The sequence below is a fragment of the Odocoileus virginianus genome, chromosome 11 (genome assembly GCF_023699985.2).
Source record: "Odocoileus virginianus isolate 20LAN1187 ecotype Illinois chromosome 11, Ovbor_1.2, whole genome shotgun sequence".
NCBI lineage: Eukaryota > Metazoa > Chordata > Mammalia > Artiodactyla > Cervidae > Odocoileus > Odocoileus virginianus.
Window position 1 is genome coordinate 8926879 of NC_069684.1, and position 17904 is coordinate 8944782.

A 17904-nucleotide genomic window follows, 5' to 3' on the forward strand; every position below is an offset into this window, starting at 1 on the left:
GTATTTCTAAATGGAAAGAGGTGGCAAAACTGCATTCCAACTAAACTTCAGTAGGGCTATTGGAAAATGCAATATAGATAACTTAACTATGTTGAGTTAATACTATTCTTATCACTCCCTTATTATCCTTTTAAAGGCTACTATGCACAAGGTACTTCAGCTAGGTACTTTCATAAAGGTTTTCATTTAACCGACATAACTACTCTTAAGAGACACGTATCATTACTTACCTATAGTTTATGCATAAGAGGCTCAGGGAGATGAAATTACATGTCTATATTCATACAGCTAGGAGTGAGTGATAAGGGATTTACTCACTCCTAGCTGTAAGCACATGAGCATCTAGTGGGCTCCTAAGCTTTGTTCCTTACTCTGTACTACATCTTAAGTTGCATTAAGACAAGAACCAAACCTCATTTATATGATGGACTTTACGGAAAACTATACCACACAATAAAGCATGAAGATTTTAAAGTCTTTGACAAAGTGACCTAATAAAAGGGAATACAACCAGAATACATTTTTCCATCTTCTACAAAAGGAGTATTCCTTTACTTAAAAATAAATTTTACTGAGATATGTTACCAAATCATAAAAACGCACCTTCCTAGTCAAATCCCTACTTTTGGCCCCCAGCAACCACTGCAGATGGTGACTGCAGCCATGAAATTAAAAGACGCTTGCTCCTTGGAAGGAAAGTTATGACCAACCTAGACAGCATTTTAAAAATTAGAGACGTTACTTTGCTGACAAAGGTCCATCTAGTCAAAGCTATGGTTTTTCTAGTGGTCATGTATGGATATGAGAGTTGGGCCATAAAGAAACTGCATGCCAAAGAACTGATGCTTTTGAACTGTGGTGTTGGAAAAGACTCTCGAGAGTCCCTTGGACTGCAAGGAGATCAAACCAGTCAATCCTTAAGGAAATCAGTACTGAAAGTTCATTGGAAGGACTGATGCTGAAGCTGAAGCTCCAATACTTTGGCCACCTGATATGAAGAACTGACTCATTGGAAAACACCCTGATGCTGGGAAAGATTGAAGGCAGGAGGAGAAAGGGATGACAGAGGATGAGATGGTTGGAAGGCATCACCAACTCAATGGACATGAGTCTGAGCAAGCTCTGGGAGTTGGTGATGGACAGGGAGGCCTGGAGTGCTGCAGTCCATGGGGTTGCAAAGAGTCAGATATGACTGAGCAACTGAACAGACTGAATATTCCACTGTATGGATATACTACAATTTATTTGCTCACTTGTCTGTTGACATATTTGGCTCCTTCCAATTTTTGTTGTTATAAATAAAGCTGCTAAGAAAATTTGTGTATAGGTCTCTGTAAAAATATGTTTTTATTTCTCCTGAGTAAGCAAGCAGGCATGGAACTGGTGGTCATATGGTAACTGCCAAACAGTTTTCAAAGTGGCTGAATCATTTTGTAGTCCCAACTATATGAATTCAAGCTCTTCCACAAGTAATTAATACTTGGCATTGTAGGGCTTTTTTACTTTAGCTATTCTTTCTAGTGGGTGTTAGTTTACCTCGCTGTGATTTTAATTTGCATTTTCCTGGTATTTAATGATATTAAGCATCTTTTCATGTGCTGATTGGACATTAATATGTCTTCTGTTTTGAAGTGTCTCTTTAAATCTCTTGTCAAAGGCTTCTCTGGTGGCCCAGGGGTAAAGTATCCACCTGCCAATGCAGGAGATACAGCTTTGATCCCTGATCCAGGACGATTCCAGAGGCCGTGGAGCAGCTAAGCCCATGCCCCACAGTTACTGAGCCTGTGCTCTAAGGCCCAGGAGCTGCAACTGCTGAAGCCCAAGCACCCTACAGCCTGTGCTGTGCAACAAGATAAGCCTCCTCAGTGAGAAGCCCACCCCCCACAACCAGCGAGGAGCCCTGCGTGACTCAGCTGGAGAAAGGCCTGAGCAGCAACGAGAACCCAGCACAGGTAAATAAATAAATAAAGTCTAAAAAAGAAGCAGCTTGTCAGTTCTTAAAAACTGGGTTATCTTGAGTTGTATGGTTTCCTTAACATTCTGAACACAAGAACTTTGACAGAGTATGTGTGAGAGTATTTTCACCCTGCAACCTATCTTTTCATTCTCTCAATGGCATCTTTCAAAGAGCAGAAGTTTAAATTTTTAAATCCAATTAAACAAATTTTTCTCGATGGTAACTGCTGTTTGTGCTCTTGCTGACCTCAAGGTCATGGAGATTTTCTCTCACGCAGTATTCTAAAAAGTTTGGAATGGATCAGATAAGTGGGAAAAAAACAGCCAAGTGGCTTAGTCTGAGAGTAGACGGACTTCAAAACAGAAGGCCAAGCTTCTGATGCTGCCTAGGGAAAAAAATGGTTAAGTCAGTGCTTTAGGATAGAGAAATTTAAAATGCTTTGTTTAAACAGCCAAGACATGGAAACAATCTAAATGTCTGTTGACAGAGGACTGGATAAAGATGCGGTACATGTATACAATGGAATACCACTCAGCCATTAAACAGAATGAAATCATGCCATGTGCAGGAACATGGCGGACCTGAAGAGTGTCACACAGGGTGAAATGAGTCAGGCAGAGAATTATCGTATGACATCCTTTATATGTGGACTCTAAAAAGAAATGATACAAATGAACTCACAAAACAGAAAGAGACTCACAGACTTAGAAAACAAACTTATGGCTGCCGGGGGCGGGGCTGAGAAGGCATAGGAGCTTGGGAAGGTCATGTACACACTGCTGTCTTCAAAACGGATAACCAACAAAGACCTATTGCACAGCACATGGAATTCCACTCAGTGTTATGTGCCAGCCTGAATGGAAGCGGGTTTGGGGGAGAATGGATACATGTGTATGTATAGCTGAGTCCCTTCACTGTTCACCCAAGCACCACATTGTTCACTGGCTATACCCCAATACAAAATAAAAAGTTAAAGTTTGAAAGATAAATAGATGAGTATTATAATAGACATCCTTTCATAAAAAAATAATAATTTAAAAAATAGAATGCTTTGTTGATAATATTCTGAGAAGCAGAGGACATGGGTTCGATCCCTGGTTGGGGAACTAAGAGCCCACATGCCACAGAGCAACTCAGCCGGCACATCACAAATACTGAGCCTGTGAGCTCCAGAGTCTGTGTGCCACAACGAGAGACGCCCAAGGGCCGCAATTACTCAGCCTGCATGCCACAACCAGAGTCCGGGCACCACAACAAAAGATCCCACAGGATGCAACAAAGATACTGCACGCTACAATGAAGGACCGAAGGCCAAATAAATTGTAAACATTTTTTTAAAAATGAAAGCCTTAAAAAAAAAAAACAATACCTTGCTGATTCTGGGTCCAAAATGAGGGCTTCAATTGCATGAGATATCAGTAAACAGCTCTGCTGCTGTCTGAATTATGTTAAAGTTATATGTTGTACAAAATAGAGAAATGTACTACAGACTTTACATTTCAATATTAAACAAGGCAAGATGAAAATCACCATAGTCTTGGTGAAGTAACTATGTTACTAATTCAAATAGTCTGTGGCGGTTTCGATTTTTTCCTTTTAAGGGATATATGTTGTCTGTACTAGCCCCAGGAAGGATGCTTCAGAGGTTCACGTTGCAAAGAGGAACCCAAGCAACAGGCTCTGTGATTCACTCACAAAAGCTTTATCTTAGTTATAGGTGTTTCACTGATAAAAGTTAAAAACCACCACCACAATAAGGGTCTGCAGAGTGGTTACCCTGGAGATTCCTAGACTGGGGGCTCAAGGGATCTGTTAACCCTCCTGAAATGGTATGCAAACTTTGGCGGGGGGTTGTGCATATATGCATTTTTGAGGGGAGAGAGTCCATAGCATTCATTAGGTTTTCCATCAGGTAAGCCAAATTGCCAGAAATTATTGATTTATAGGTCCTACAACTAAAAAGCAATTTATCCTTTTCCTCTTTTCAAAAAGGATCTGAGGCTGCTAATAAAAAAATATGGAGCACTAAAGATGGCTTAGGGAACAAAAGTGATGACTGAAACAACTGAATATGTCGTAAGGTGATGGAATCTAGGGTTGTTAACTGTGAAGAAAAGAAGGTGAGGCAAGAGTGAAAATGGCTCTCTGGTGGAAAAATGTTTTGTAACTCAAGTGAGCACAAAGACCTCAACAGTGATCAGACCTCGGTATTGGATGCTCTTCTCAAGAGGGAGAAAGACCATCCACCATTGAGTCACCATCTTTTGAAAAGCTTGGTTGAAAAAGAAAAGTATAATTATACTGCTCATACTGGATTTAAAAAAGTCATTACTTAAAGTAAATCTGTGGGCTTCCCTGGTGGCTCAACTAGTAAAGAATCTGCCTGCAATGCGGGAGACCTCGGTTCGATCCCTGGGTTGGGAAGATCCCCTGGAGAAGGGAACAGCCACCCACTCCAGTATTCTGGCCTGGAGAATTCCACGGACTATACAGTCCATGGGGTTGCAAAGAGTTGGACATGACTGAGTGACTTTCACATAGTAAATCTGTAGGGTTATCTAACATATATTTTAGTTAAGCATATCTGAAGTATTTACTCTACATTTAAAAGAATACTTCCAAAAAAAATAAAAGAATACTTCCGATGAACAAGAAGTATCAGGCAAGTTTAGGATACAGTTCTACGTTCCTCAAAGTTGCCGAATCAGCATCAAAAGATGCCTGATAAAGATCCCCATATCGGGAAGCAAGGCTTCGGAATTCTTCCATGGACAGCTTCATCTATAAAGAAGGAAAAGTATCAATTATGGTAAATAAACAAACATGCTATCATTGTGTAAATAACACAAAAACCGAAACCTAAGAAAAAAATCCTCAAACAGTTAGAAAATGCAAAAAATACTTTAACTCTTTTTCATTTTCAATTCACTCAGTTTTATAAACTGTTGAGAATTAACAAAGGTGGCAAATGAAACTACAAATGGGCATAAGATTATAATAATTTACATACCATGTATAGAAACAAAAACCACTGCATTTTTAGCTTCTTCAAAGTTCTACTGAAATAAATAATAGCTATGAACATTCCAAAGTTTCTTTAAAATGTATGTTCTTTCTCTTTATATCAATATATAGCATGGAGTGAGGTATCATCAATCATTTTGTCATTTTAATAAGCTTTCATAGCTTATGTTTTGTAAGGTAGATGAGTTTAGAAGCATTTGCTGTTGCTGATAAGTCAAACCACTGATTTCTAAATTTCAGAATTTTTTTTATCTCACAACTAACCTCAAAAACCTCTAAAGTGTAAATAAAAACTGCACTGAAAATAAAGTTAAGGCATGCCTGATTGGAGATGCGACCACACCGCTGAAGGTCATTCCCTAAGGTCATGGCAATTGTTGTGGCGATTGCAGGTGGGGGGCTCGTCTTGAGGCTATTACAAGTACAGATAAGTTGAGAGAAGGCTTGTAGAAGGTCAATCCTGAGCTTTACAAATTCACACTGAAAACTTAAAGGATTCAGTGGTGTACTGGCAGCCTGGGGAATGAAAAAAAAAGATATTTAATACGAAGTAAACATAAAAGGAAGATGGTGAAGGGCAAAGTATTTGTCATAGTCTGTGCAAAAGACTAATAGTTCTAACAGTGATGGATAAACACCTATAACGGGAGGACATAATATAGAAAGGAAGACATTGTTATTAACAACAAATCTGAAAATCTAGGTTCCATCAACACTGAGGATCCTTCCTTCCTACATTTGTAAAGACCTTACAACACATGGATCAGCTAGACTGTCAGCAGTAAGATACCATATAAAGGATGCTTCATGGACATTACCACTCTCCCCAGATTCCCTTATTATATTCCTACCTTTCCAACCTGAAATTTTCATGCTGGAATCATCAGCAGAACTTTTAAAAGGTGGGAATGGGGAGAAGAGGAAGGCAAGGGCAGGAGAAATACACTGTTAGACAGTCACTGCTTAAAAAGCATGTTGCTGGTAGAGCTGAGGCAAAGCACAGCCAGATTATGAGGGGCCTGCAAGCTACAGGCAAAGCTCTGGATTACATTTTAAACACAGTAAAAAGGCAGTTTCAACAACAACAAACAAAGCATGTTGCCTCACGGCTGCTTTCTTCCATGACTAGTCCAGGTCAACTTTATTTTACTTATTAATTTTTAAAAATTTATTTCTTTCTGGCTGCACTGGGTCTTTGTTGCTGCACATGGGCTTTCTCTAAGATGTGGCGAGCAGGGGCTACTCTCTAGTTGTGGTGCTCGAGTTTCTCATGGGGGCTTCCATTGCAGAACACTGGTTCCAGGGCTCACAGGCTTCAATAGTTGCAGCTCATGGGCTCCAGAGCTCTGGCTCAGGAGTTGTGGTGCACAGGCTTAGTTGCCTCGTAGCATGTGGGATCTTCCCAGACCAGGGACCAAACCTGGTCCCCTGCATTGGCAGGTAGATTCTTAACCACTGGACCACAAGCAAAGTCTCAAGCCCAGATTAATTTTAAAAAGAATTTCTCATTAGACATTTAGAATGTACAGGGAGGCCACCAAGGAACAGGTTATAACACACAAGTTTCAATGAGAATGGAGAAGAGTCAGGGCTAAGTCTTGAACAGTAAAGAGCAGCATCAGCTAGGCAAAGGAGGCAAAGAATGTAAATCAAGTCAGTGTAGACACAGAACTAAGACAACCTTTAACTGTTTATCAACTGCGCTAGGGGAGAACCTAGTATGGTGTGTTCAACAAAAGGCATATTAAAAATACATTAATTTAACAACAAAGAAAGTACAATGAAATTAATTTTCTTCTCTGACATGACTCACTTAAAACATGCTGATGCTGTTTCTTAGTATCTCATACTATTCTTTTACTGCAGAGCCTGCTTAATTCTGGAACTTTTAAATTTTCAATTCTGGAACCTTAAGGTATGTGACTTGAGGTTCCAGAATTAAGTTATAATATTATACGTCTGGCCAAGTATCACATATTGACCTCTGTGAGGTTCTCTCTAGTTTTAAGTGTCAAATGGTTACGTTTTATTACTTGGCAGCATTTGTATTTTACTCTAGGAAACAGCCACTTCCTATATCCTTTATGACAGTATATACTTGCTATCCCTCTCAACTGCAAAGCTATGTCTATATAAAATTATATAAGCTAGAGGTAATAACTGTAATCAATGTATTGAATTCTGTGCTTTTCAAACTTTTGGGATGTTTTGTTCTGACTGTGAAACAGTACAGATTTGGATGTAAAAGAGACTCTTTCAATTGTTTTTAATTTCTTGGAGATCTGATTTGCTTTCATAGGATGATAAATTCCCCTTTCCTCTGCCTCTTATGTTCCTACTTGCTATTTTTAATTTATTGCTTGTCAGTAACTTTAGAAGGGTCAGAGATACAAGTAGGTGTATATGATACTGTTATATACAGTGCAGACCATCTTATCAGGCAAAAAAAAAAAAAAAATTGCAACATTGTCCTAACATTCATTATAAAACTGAGAGCAAAGAAAGATGTAATTATAATAAGAAAGATTTACTGTTAGCCTGGATTTATTTCTGACTAACAAGAAATATTTGATTGATGACATATGATGGCAGCTTTGAAAGTTATTCTGCATCTTAGACTGTGGTATACTGAAGGAAAAATACACTAGATATAGTATGCATGTTCAAAAACAATACAGAAAGGCTTAACTTGTGCTAGAGGTCAAAGACTTTAAAAAGGTAGTGTCATCCACGAAAGATAGAAAAACATAAAAGTAAAATTTAGACTATAGCACAATGAACAATGCCAATGAGAAATAAAAGGAATATTATTTACTTTTCTTTATGCTGGGGCTAAAGCTTAAATAGAAGTGGGTTCTAAAGTCAGCAGGTAAAGCAAAAATTGTATATAATCACAATTATTCTTGAAAATTCCTCAAGAAAGAATCACCTCTAGTAAATTTAACATAGGTGAAAAAACAGCAAACTCAGAGGTCTCCTCTACTGCTCACTCTGGGGTACAAGCTAATTGAGAAAAACTGCCCACTATTTAAACTGCTATTTTGCTTCCCCATTATTGAAATAGCTATTTTTTTCTTCATTCTTGTTTTTTGCTCTCTTGATTGTTTTTTAAAAAGCCTAAGTGCTAGTGCTGAGTCACTTCAACCATGTCCAACTCTGTGAGACCCCATGGACTGTAGCCCACCAGGCTCCTCCATCTGTGGGATTCTGCAGGCAAGAATACTGGAGTGGGTTGGCACTTCTTTCTCAGAAAAAAAAAAAGAAAGCCTGAACATAAGAGTTAAATCTTGTTAAACACACATATAATACTGCTTCACAGAATTTCTGCCTTGTGGTTCATATCCTCATTTCTACATGGATCAACTAAAAAAAAAAAACTCCCAACGTGGCTGAAAGTAAAGCTACTTGATAAACTCAGTTTAAAATATTTATATACATTGTGATAAAGAACATGGAACAACCAAGAGTGAACCACAGTGTAAATGATGGACTTAAAGCCCCTAGTAACCACCATCCTTTCTTTTTTTTTAACTTTTAGTATTTTATTCATTTTTTATAGTTTCATAGTATTAGTAAAAATAATGGTCATTATAAATAAGTATAAAATGGAAGTTGATGACAAAATAACCCCAGGTCTTCCTTGACTCCCACCCTCCCCCCAAAAAACTAGCTGCTGCCGCTGCTACTAAGTCACTTCAGTCGTGTCTGACTCTGTGCGACGCCATAGATGGCAGCCCACCAGGCTCCGCCGTCCTGGGGATTCTCCAGGCAAGAACATTGGAGTGGGTTGCCATTTCCTTCTCCAATGCATGAAAGTGAAAAGTGAAAGTGAAGTCTCTCAGTCTTGTCCAACTCTTAGGGACCCCATGGACTGCAGCCCACCAGGCTCCTCCGTCCATGGGATTTTCCAGGCAAGAGTACTGGAGTGGGGTGCCATTGCCTTCTCCGCTAGTATATGGCAAATATCCTTTTCACATGTTATCTCTAGGCATATATTCACTTTGTGGTGGTGGATGGTTTAGTCGCTAAATCGTGTCTGACTCTTGCAACCCCATGGACAGTAGCCTGCCAGGCTTCTCTGTCCATGGGGTTTTCCAGGCAAGATTACTGGAATGGGTTGCCATTTCCTTCTCCATCTATTTCTGTTTCTATGAATCTGACCACTTTCAGTTAAGTGGAATCACAATATTTGTCTTTTTGGGACTGTATTTCACTTAATACAAGCTCAGTTTTTGAAAGAATAAGCCAAGCTTAAGGCAATGCTAGACTAAATAGTCTTAAACCAGACCACCTGTTAAGAACAAATGGAAAAATGAATAAAATGTTATAAACATCTATCTGAAAACACTGAATAGCTATAGGCAACAAGAAACCAAAATCACAGAGAGGTGGGCAATTCAAGGAGGTAAGACTGACATTTGGTGACATCTGCTAATTTGAAATCTGCTACCAGGAGTCAGAGAAGCTGAACAGAGCTTTCATCAATCTCACAAAACTAAGAAGAGGGCTGTAGAAAACATTTCAGGCTTTTGTCTGTAACTTCAAAGAGCTATACTCTAGGAGTCAGGAGAACCAAAAATAGACATTCTTCCAAGGATTGAAGCTTAGCTTTGAATCAGCTCAATCCTTGGTTGGATTAAGTAACTTACCCATAGCCTAACTCTCCTCCAAAAGCAAAGATAATATAATTAGTATAATTTTCACACACACTGTCCAAAACTAAATTAAAAATAACTGAGCATACAACAAAGACAAAACTCCTCAAACCAAGAGGGGGGAAAGGGTCAAAGACACAAACTGTAACAGATTCAGATAATGAACATATATGAATTTCAAGATAACTATAATTAGCATATTAAAGAATTTCAACGACAAGACAGAGGATCCTAAACAAGAACTACAAAATATAAAATAATCAAATGGAAATTTTGAAACAGGAAAAACACAATAAATGAAATTAAGAACTTAATGTATGAGTTCAATATATCAATTAGATACAATGTAAGTGAGAATTATGGGAATGGAAGACAGACCAGAAGAAAATATTGAGCTAAGTATGGAGAGATTAAAAAAAGTAGAATATACAGACGAGAATGAAGAGATAATTTGAGACCTGGAAAAAGAATTAACAGGCGTCAGGAAGCATTTAACAAGAGGCCTCCTGTGTGCTGTTTTGGATCTGTCAGGAACCCTCTGGTCCTTATTGATTCCTGAATACTCAGGAATTAAGAGGAGAGGCACGCCTTTCCCGGAGCTGAGGAATCCAGGCATTTCTCATTACGGTGATAAGTACCCTCTTCCTTATTATGAGCCAAATGGTAAAAGGTGATCGTCTGCAACTCTCTCTGATAGGAATCATCTTATGTTTTGTAAGTCTGGAATTTTAATCTTTGTCTTTGCTGAGAATAACCACCTTGTAAGACAGTATATATGCCCACGCCATGTTGATTAAAAATACCTTTGCTCCATCAGAGCTTGGGTCCCTGTGTCTTTCTTTCTATTCCTTCTTTTTGTCTTTCTCTCTCTCTCTATTTCTGGCTAATTCCTTGGAGCGCGGAGGCCCGCTGAGCTCCCTTTCTTGCCCGGGCTTCTAAGCCCCTCTGAGAAGGCGCACTGCGCCTTCACCCATTCGAGAGGGCGCCCGGTGCCCACGCGCAACAGCGCCGCCCTGAGAACCGGGCTCTGGCTTTCCGTGTAAACCAGGGGATAGCAGCCTCGTTCTCTCTCTCACTCTCAGAGCCACCAGGTTCCGGTCCATTAAAGGACCAACAAGTGCTATCAGCCTCTTTCTCTCTCTTACTTTCTTATTGTCGACTCCGAACCACCAGGTCCCGGTCCATTAAAGGACCACAAACAAGGGGTACTTGGAGTCACTGACTGAAGAGATAACGGCAGATGTTCCAGAACTGACCAAAGTCATCAAGCCATATATTCAAGAAGTACTGTGAACCCCAAAAGGCACTTATACTGAGAGGAGTATAAACTGGAAACCACCACAGACAACTTTTTGGCAGTATTTATTAAAGGTGAACTTAAAATATATCCAATGACACAGTACTACCATCCAGAAAATAGGCACACTTCTACCAAAAGATGTGCAAAGAAAGTTCATAGTCAAATTATTTTAAATAGCCCCATCCTGGAAAAAACTTAAATGTTGGAAAAAAAAGATAAATAGATTGTTTTAACAGTCATCCAAAAGAATATCATGATAAAATGAAATTAACAAACTACTGCAATATGTAACAAAAACCATTACTGTATCACACAAATATAAAGCTGAGTAAAGAAGCTAGAATCAAAAATCTAGTACTGCATGATTTCTTAAATGATAATGAAAAAATAAGGCAAGACTAATTTATAATTTTAGAAACCAAAAGTGATTTCTGTAGAGAAAGGTAAAGGTAGTGACTTGAAGGGAAAACATTTCTTAGAGTGATTGTGAATAAAAAGATATTTGCAACTCATATTACCTACAAAAGACTGGTATTTAGAATATACAAAATGAAAAGGCAACCTACCGAGTGGAAGGAAATATTTGCAAATCATATATTTAATAAGGGGTTAATATCCAAAATACATTTAAAAACTCATACAACTCAATAGTAAAAAAAAAAAAAAACATTAAAAAATAGGCAGAGCTCTGAATAGATATTTTTCCAAAGAAGAAACACAGATGGCCTCAGTATCACTAATCATCATGGAAATGAAAATCAAAACCACAATGAGGTATCATTTCACACCTGTCAGAATGGCCATCATCAAGACCAGAGGTAACAAGTGTCGGAGAGGATGTGAAGAAAAGGGAACACTATACACTCCTGACGGGAATGCAAACTGGTGCAGCCACTATGGAAAATAGCATGAAGGGTCCTCAAAAAATTAAAAATAGAACTACTACAAGATCCAGCAATTTCACTTCTGTGCTTTCACCCAAAGAAAACAAGAACACTAATTCAGAAAGATAGATGCAACTGTATGGTCACTACAGTATCATTTACAACAGCCAAGATATGGAAGGCATTTAAGTTCCCATCAACAGACAAATGGTTAAAGAAGATGTGGCATACATATACACAATGGAATACCAGCCATAAAAAAAGAAGGCAATCTTGTCATTTGCAACAACACCGATGGACCTAGAGGATATTAGGCTAAGTGAAAAAAGTCAGACAGAAGAAAACAAATACTGTATGATTTAACTTATAAATGGAATCTAGAAAACAAAACAAATGAGTAAACACAACTAGACAGAAACAGTCACAGAGAGAAGAGGCAGTTATCAGAGGGGAAGATGGTGGGGGGATGAAACAGGCAAGGGAGGCTGAGAAGCACAAACTATCAGACACAAAATAAACGAGCCACAGATGATGTGATGCACCGTAGGAGAAATACAGTCAATAATTATGGAATGTATCTTTATGGTGACAGATGCCAACTAGATTTATCACGGTACCATTCTGAAACATATGCAAACATTGAATCAGTGTGTTGTGTATTAGGAACTGAGTTTTGTAGGTCAATTATACTTAACAAATGAACAAAAAAACAAATTCATAGACAGATCAAATTTGTGGCTACCAGAGGTGGAATATTGGGGGTGGGGGTGGGCGGAGAACTGAAAGAAGGTAGTCAAGGGTACAAAATTCCAGTTATACATAAGTTCTAAGGAAAAAATGTACATAAAGACAACTAACACTGGTGTATGATATATATGAAAGTCAAGAAAGTAAATCCTACATGTTTTCTCCACAAGAAAAAAAAGCTATTTTTTCTATTTCTTTAATGTTCTATTTATATGAGACGATGGATGGTCACTAACCCCATTATGATAATCAGTTTGTGATGTATGTTGATCATTATGTTGTACACTTTAAACTTACAGTGTTTTATGTCAATTATGTCTCAATAAAACTGGAAGAAAAAACAAGTTTTAAAAATACTATACTGAATATTTGAAAGTTGCTAAGATAGTACATCTTAAAAGTCCTTTTCACAAGAAAAAAAATTAGTAACTACATATGTGACAGATTTTAACTATCACCATACTTACTGTAGTGATTTCATAACCGATATAAATATCAAATCTTATTGTACATCTGAAACTAAAACTATGTTCTATATTAAGCAAAACTCAAATATGTAGACATATAAAGTTAAATTGTATTAACAACTCCAATCATAACTTCCAGAACATACCAAGGGGGGAAATGTTGAGTAACAAGAACTCTTATACACTGCTGGAAATACTGTAAATTTAAAACCACTATGGAAAAACTCCTGGTATCAGCTAGTCAACTGAAGATGCACATAACTTATGCAATTCTACTTCAAGGTAGTACTTTAGATCAGTATCTTTTAATAGGAGCAGGAATATCCTCAGCATTTCAGAAAAATTCAGCATCTCCAGTCAATGACCATTAGGCCAGCAGTAGTCTCTCCAACCACTCTATCACTGGGACAAACAGAAACATCCTCACCTATTTCTAAACTGAAGCAGGGTGCAGATACACAGTTTTGACTGAGGTATACTGCCCCAGAGAAGGGTTTTCAACCTCAGCATACTAGTGACATTTTGGAATAATTCTCAAATCTTGAGGGGAGCTGTCTTGTGCTCTGTTGGATGTTTAGAAGTATCTTTGGCCTTTATCCACTAAATGCCAGTTAACATCTAGTTGTGATAACCATAAACAACTCTAGACATTGCTAAATGGAGCTAAAATCATCCCCAGTTTAAAATCAGTGTCCTAGAGAAATCTTTTCATAGGTAAATCAAAATATGTTCAAGAACATTCACAGCAGTAATGGTTTAGCAGCAAAAAAAAAAAAAAATGGAAAAAAAAAATCAAAATTTCCATCAACATTAAAATAAACTGACATATACAGCAGTGAAACTGACCTATAACTTTATGGAACAAGATGGATGAATCTTAGGAATATAATTTAGATAACCAAAACAAGTCAGAAGAAAACACATGATTTCTTTTCACATAAAATTCAAAATCAAGCAACATAAAACAGTATCTTGTTTAAAAGCAAAGCATGTTAAAAATATACAGATTCAGGATGATGGTTACCTTTTTAAGGTAGAAAAGGTACAGAAGCATGGAGGGGCACACACGGATTTTAAAAGCTATGGTACTGTCCTATTTCCTAAACTGAGTGCTAGTTATACTTGGATATTTGATATCTTTATACACCCTACATAATATGTAGATATAATACTTACTCAATATTTAATAAAATAAAAAATTTTAGGCAGATTGCTGTAGGCAGATTGCTAAAACGGTTCCTCTAATCTTGCTTTTCCACTCCCATGCCAGTCTCCACAACTTGTGTAATCTCGCCTAAAGTGTGGATAGACCCTGTAACTTGCTTCTAATTAATGGAATATGGAAAAAGTAATAGATTGTGAGGATGTAATTTAGGTCCCTAATGATCTGACTTTTTATTCGTCAAAAGGGAGATTATTCTGGGTAGATCACTCCTCATCAGGTGAGTCCACTAAAATAAAATCTTGAAGGTAAGAGATGTTCCTTCTGGCTTTGAGGCTTCCACAAGTCTCAAAGCTGTGAGGACATGAATCCTGCCAACAATTACATGAGTTTACAAGGGGACCCTCCACCCAAGTCCCAGACAAGACTGGCCCTGGCTGTTACCTTGACCGCAACCCTGTGACAACATGAGCAGGGCACCCAGTTAAGTCGCGCCTGGACTTCTGACTCATGGAAAAGGTAAAACAATAAATAATAAAAGGGTGCTGTTTTAAGCCACTAAATTCATGGTAATTTGTTACACAGCACAGAAAGCTGATACAAACACTTTTTATGAATTTTATTCCTAAGAAGCAAGGTAACTATTATTAATCACTTTACTGGGAAATCAGACAGCCAACATTGCTATAGCACATCCCGCAAGCACAGAATTCTTAACTTCTGTTTAGTTTGGTTGAAGAAGGTTTGAAAAGCATAATCATCATAGCTGACAACCTCAAATTAGATCATTCATGTGTCAAGGAGCAAAAGGAAAATTAGGCTTCCCTGGTCACTCAGCTGATAAAGAATCCACCTGCAATGCAGGAAACCCCAGTTCGATTCCTAGGTCGGGAAGTTCCCCTAGAGGAGGGATGGGCTACCCACTCCAGTATTCTTGGGCTTCTCTGGTGGCTCAGACGTAAAGAATTCGCCTGCAGTGTGGGAGACCAGGGTTCGACCCCTGGGTTGGGAAGATCCCCTGGAGGAGGGCATGGCAACCCACTGCAGCATTCTTGCCTGGAGAATCCCGTGGACAGAAGAGCCTGCGGGCTACAGGGCATGGGGTCGCAAAGAGTTGGACACGACCGAGCAACTAAGCACATGCTCAAATCATCTCTGTTAAAAGACAGAAAGCTATTATCATAATCCATACTTGTCAAATAAACAAATTTTCTAAAACTCTTAAAAGAAAAAAAAAGCCCCAAACCATGATAGTATAGTATTTATAATCAGAAATGTGAGACGTTCCAAATGACTGTCAAGGCTTATACTTCCTTCCTCTTGAGACTATTCTCAAGCAAAGAATTATTTCCTGATTCTTTTATCCTCAAAGCAATGTTTGGCACATAGCAAGTGCTTACAGTTTGCTGAATAAAGGAACTCCATTTCAAAAGATGATTTGAAGATCAATAACCTGCCTTAGGTCACAACGTGTTAATTGCAGAACAGAGGCTAAGACAAGGTTCTTCTGTCTGTCAACTGGCTGCTTTCTTCCTATATCGGAATTCATTTCTTAATTACTGCCAAACCTCATTAAACACACATACCACATAAATCATTAAAAGACTATTAAGTATTCAATATGATTTTTTTCATAATATTAATTCTACCTGTCTTACTATTTTGTTAGCCTATACCACAGTTCCTATCATTCACTGTACTAAATGATTGACAATTTTCTGCTCCACATCAACTAAAAAATGAAATAATTCTACGGACCAGAGACAGTAACAGTACTTTTAGATTTTCTGAGGTATTTACTAGCCTGATATAGGCAACAATGATCTTTTCCCAGGATAATCAAGGGAAGAGAACCACAGAAGTCAATGCTACCCCTTAAAATGAAGGGGAGCCACTCCTATATTCCTGTTTTAAAACAGCAGTCCATCAATCCCAGCCCCCTAAAATCATTCCTCAAAAGATATGCACCAGTTATCTGAACAGTCTGTCTCTTTTGTGACATCTGTTTGTTCCCTGTTCTGTTTGCAACATTTCTCTTTGAATGGCCCACCATTAAAAATATTTTAGATTATATGATGAATATAAAACAGGTACCAAAAGTTTTATGGCCCTATCTAAATACATATAATTTTTAAAGTCAAGTGACAATACTTTAAACATTTTTAACAGTGATTACACAAACTCTCTTAAGGGGAAAAAGTCCTTGCATTAATACAGAAAATGCACATTTTAGGGAACAGGTACTTACTTAAGGAACAGAACTGGTTTCAAGGAAATATTAAGGATCTGCTCTCTCTGCACCCCTCTTGCTTTCTTGGCCAAAAAAAATGGAAATGGTAGTAGCTGACTGATTGTTAATTTGGAATGGGAAGACATCACAGAGGGATAAAAGGTGAGATACTGGCATCCTAGATAATTTCTTCTTTATTAACAAAATAAGAAACTCTAGTGAGTAGCTGCCAGGTATGAGATGGGGTGGAGGGTTTACATTTGACAACAGAAGTGATCCAGGTTGGGGTCTTACTCATACGAGTCTGGAAAGGGAGGATCCCACCTCCACTTATCCCTCCTGCATGGATTCAGCAATCCTCTTCATATGTGTGCCTGATACTTGATACAAACAAAATGATAAATGTGCATCTCTAGGAACAGTAAAAAGTGGGGGAGGGGTTAATGATCTACTTCCAGGTCCTATTCATCATTTTAATACTGCCAAATACATGTGTATCAGCAAAATTTTCAAGGCTGAAAGAGAATAGCCCAAAAAGAAAAGAGAAACCATTCTCACAAGTCATCGTCACCAAAGGAGAATTAAGCAGACTTACTGTTAAGGAAGCAATCCCTTTGTGGTAGAATTTTAAAGACTCAGCAATGCAAGAAAGTGCTGAACTATAATTCTCTTCTTGTAACCCAGTGAGGCACTGTTCTGCATGTGAGAACTCCTTCAAACTATTCAGCCAGAAGTAGAAATGTTCTGAGGCAACCTGAGTCAGCAAACTCTGATAAAGCTCTCTGGCCATGTCATGATTACCCTAAAAAAAAAAAGTGGGGGGCGGGGCAGAAATGGAGGGGCATGATGAGAGTCTTACATTTGAATTGGTTGATGTAGCAGCTAAAAGAGAAATTCAAACCTTGGATAAGTTTTAGCAATCATTCCTCATATTATATAACTGTGTGAGACTCCATCAAAGTATTTCTTCAGAGAAAACATGCTGAGCTGCTTTTATGTAACGTAACGCCTCAAGTTCTGTACCAAAACAGTTCCAAAGAGAAAACGAATGGCGTTATCTGTAACTAGAATTCTAGTTCAAGATTTAGAAGGTATAAATCCTTATTGTATGTCATTTTTGTATGAGCTATTTAGTGGGGTGGGCAGAAGTCCAGTTAAGTTCCATCAAGTATTACTGTGCCCTCTGGAAATGATCTACGGAGAGGGAGGGAGCTGAGAGGGGATGTGAATGCCTGTTAATGCCTGGGGGCGAGGGATGCTCACGGTCCTGCCCAGTTTAAGAATGATAAGGTGGGGGAGAAAAAGGGAAAAAGATGTGGGAAGCTGAAATGGGAGGAGAGAAACATGAGTGGGAAGGAGCTGTGTTCCCGAGAGCACAGGGTCAACTGAAAGTGCTGCTAACAACCTATAGCCAGAAAGCTCCCATTTTGGGGATTCCCGTGGAACTTCTCCATAACAACCTATATATTGTTCTCATG

The 17904-nt window shown here is 38.3% G+C and overlaps 1 protein-coding gene across 1 annotated transcript in view; it reads right to left on the bottom strand.

The window, feature by feature from the left end:
• INTS7 (integrator complex subunit 7) overlaps positions 1-17904 on the bottom strand; it is an 82570-nt gene that overhangs the window by 10612 nt on the left and 54054 nt on the right. Inside the window, 4 exon segments of the mRNA XM_020910347.2 lie at positions 3327-3395; positions 4635-4738; positions 5303-5497; positions 17022-17228. Coding sequence (XP_020766006.1) covers positions 3327-3395; positions 4635-4738; positions 5303-5497; positions 17022-17228 — 575 coding nt within the window.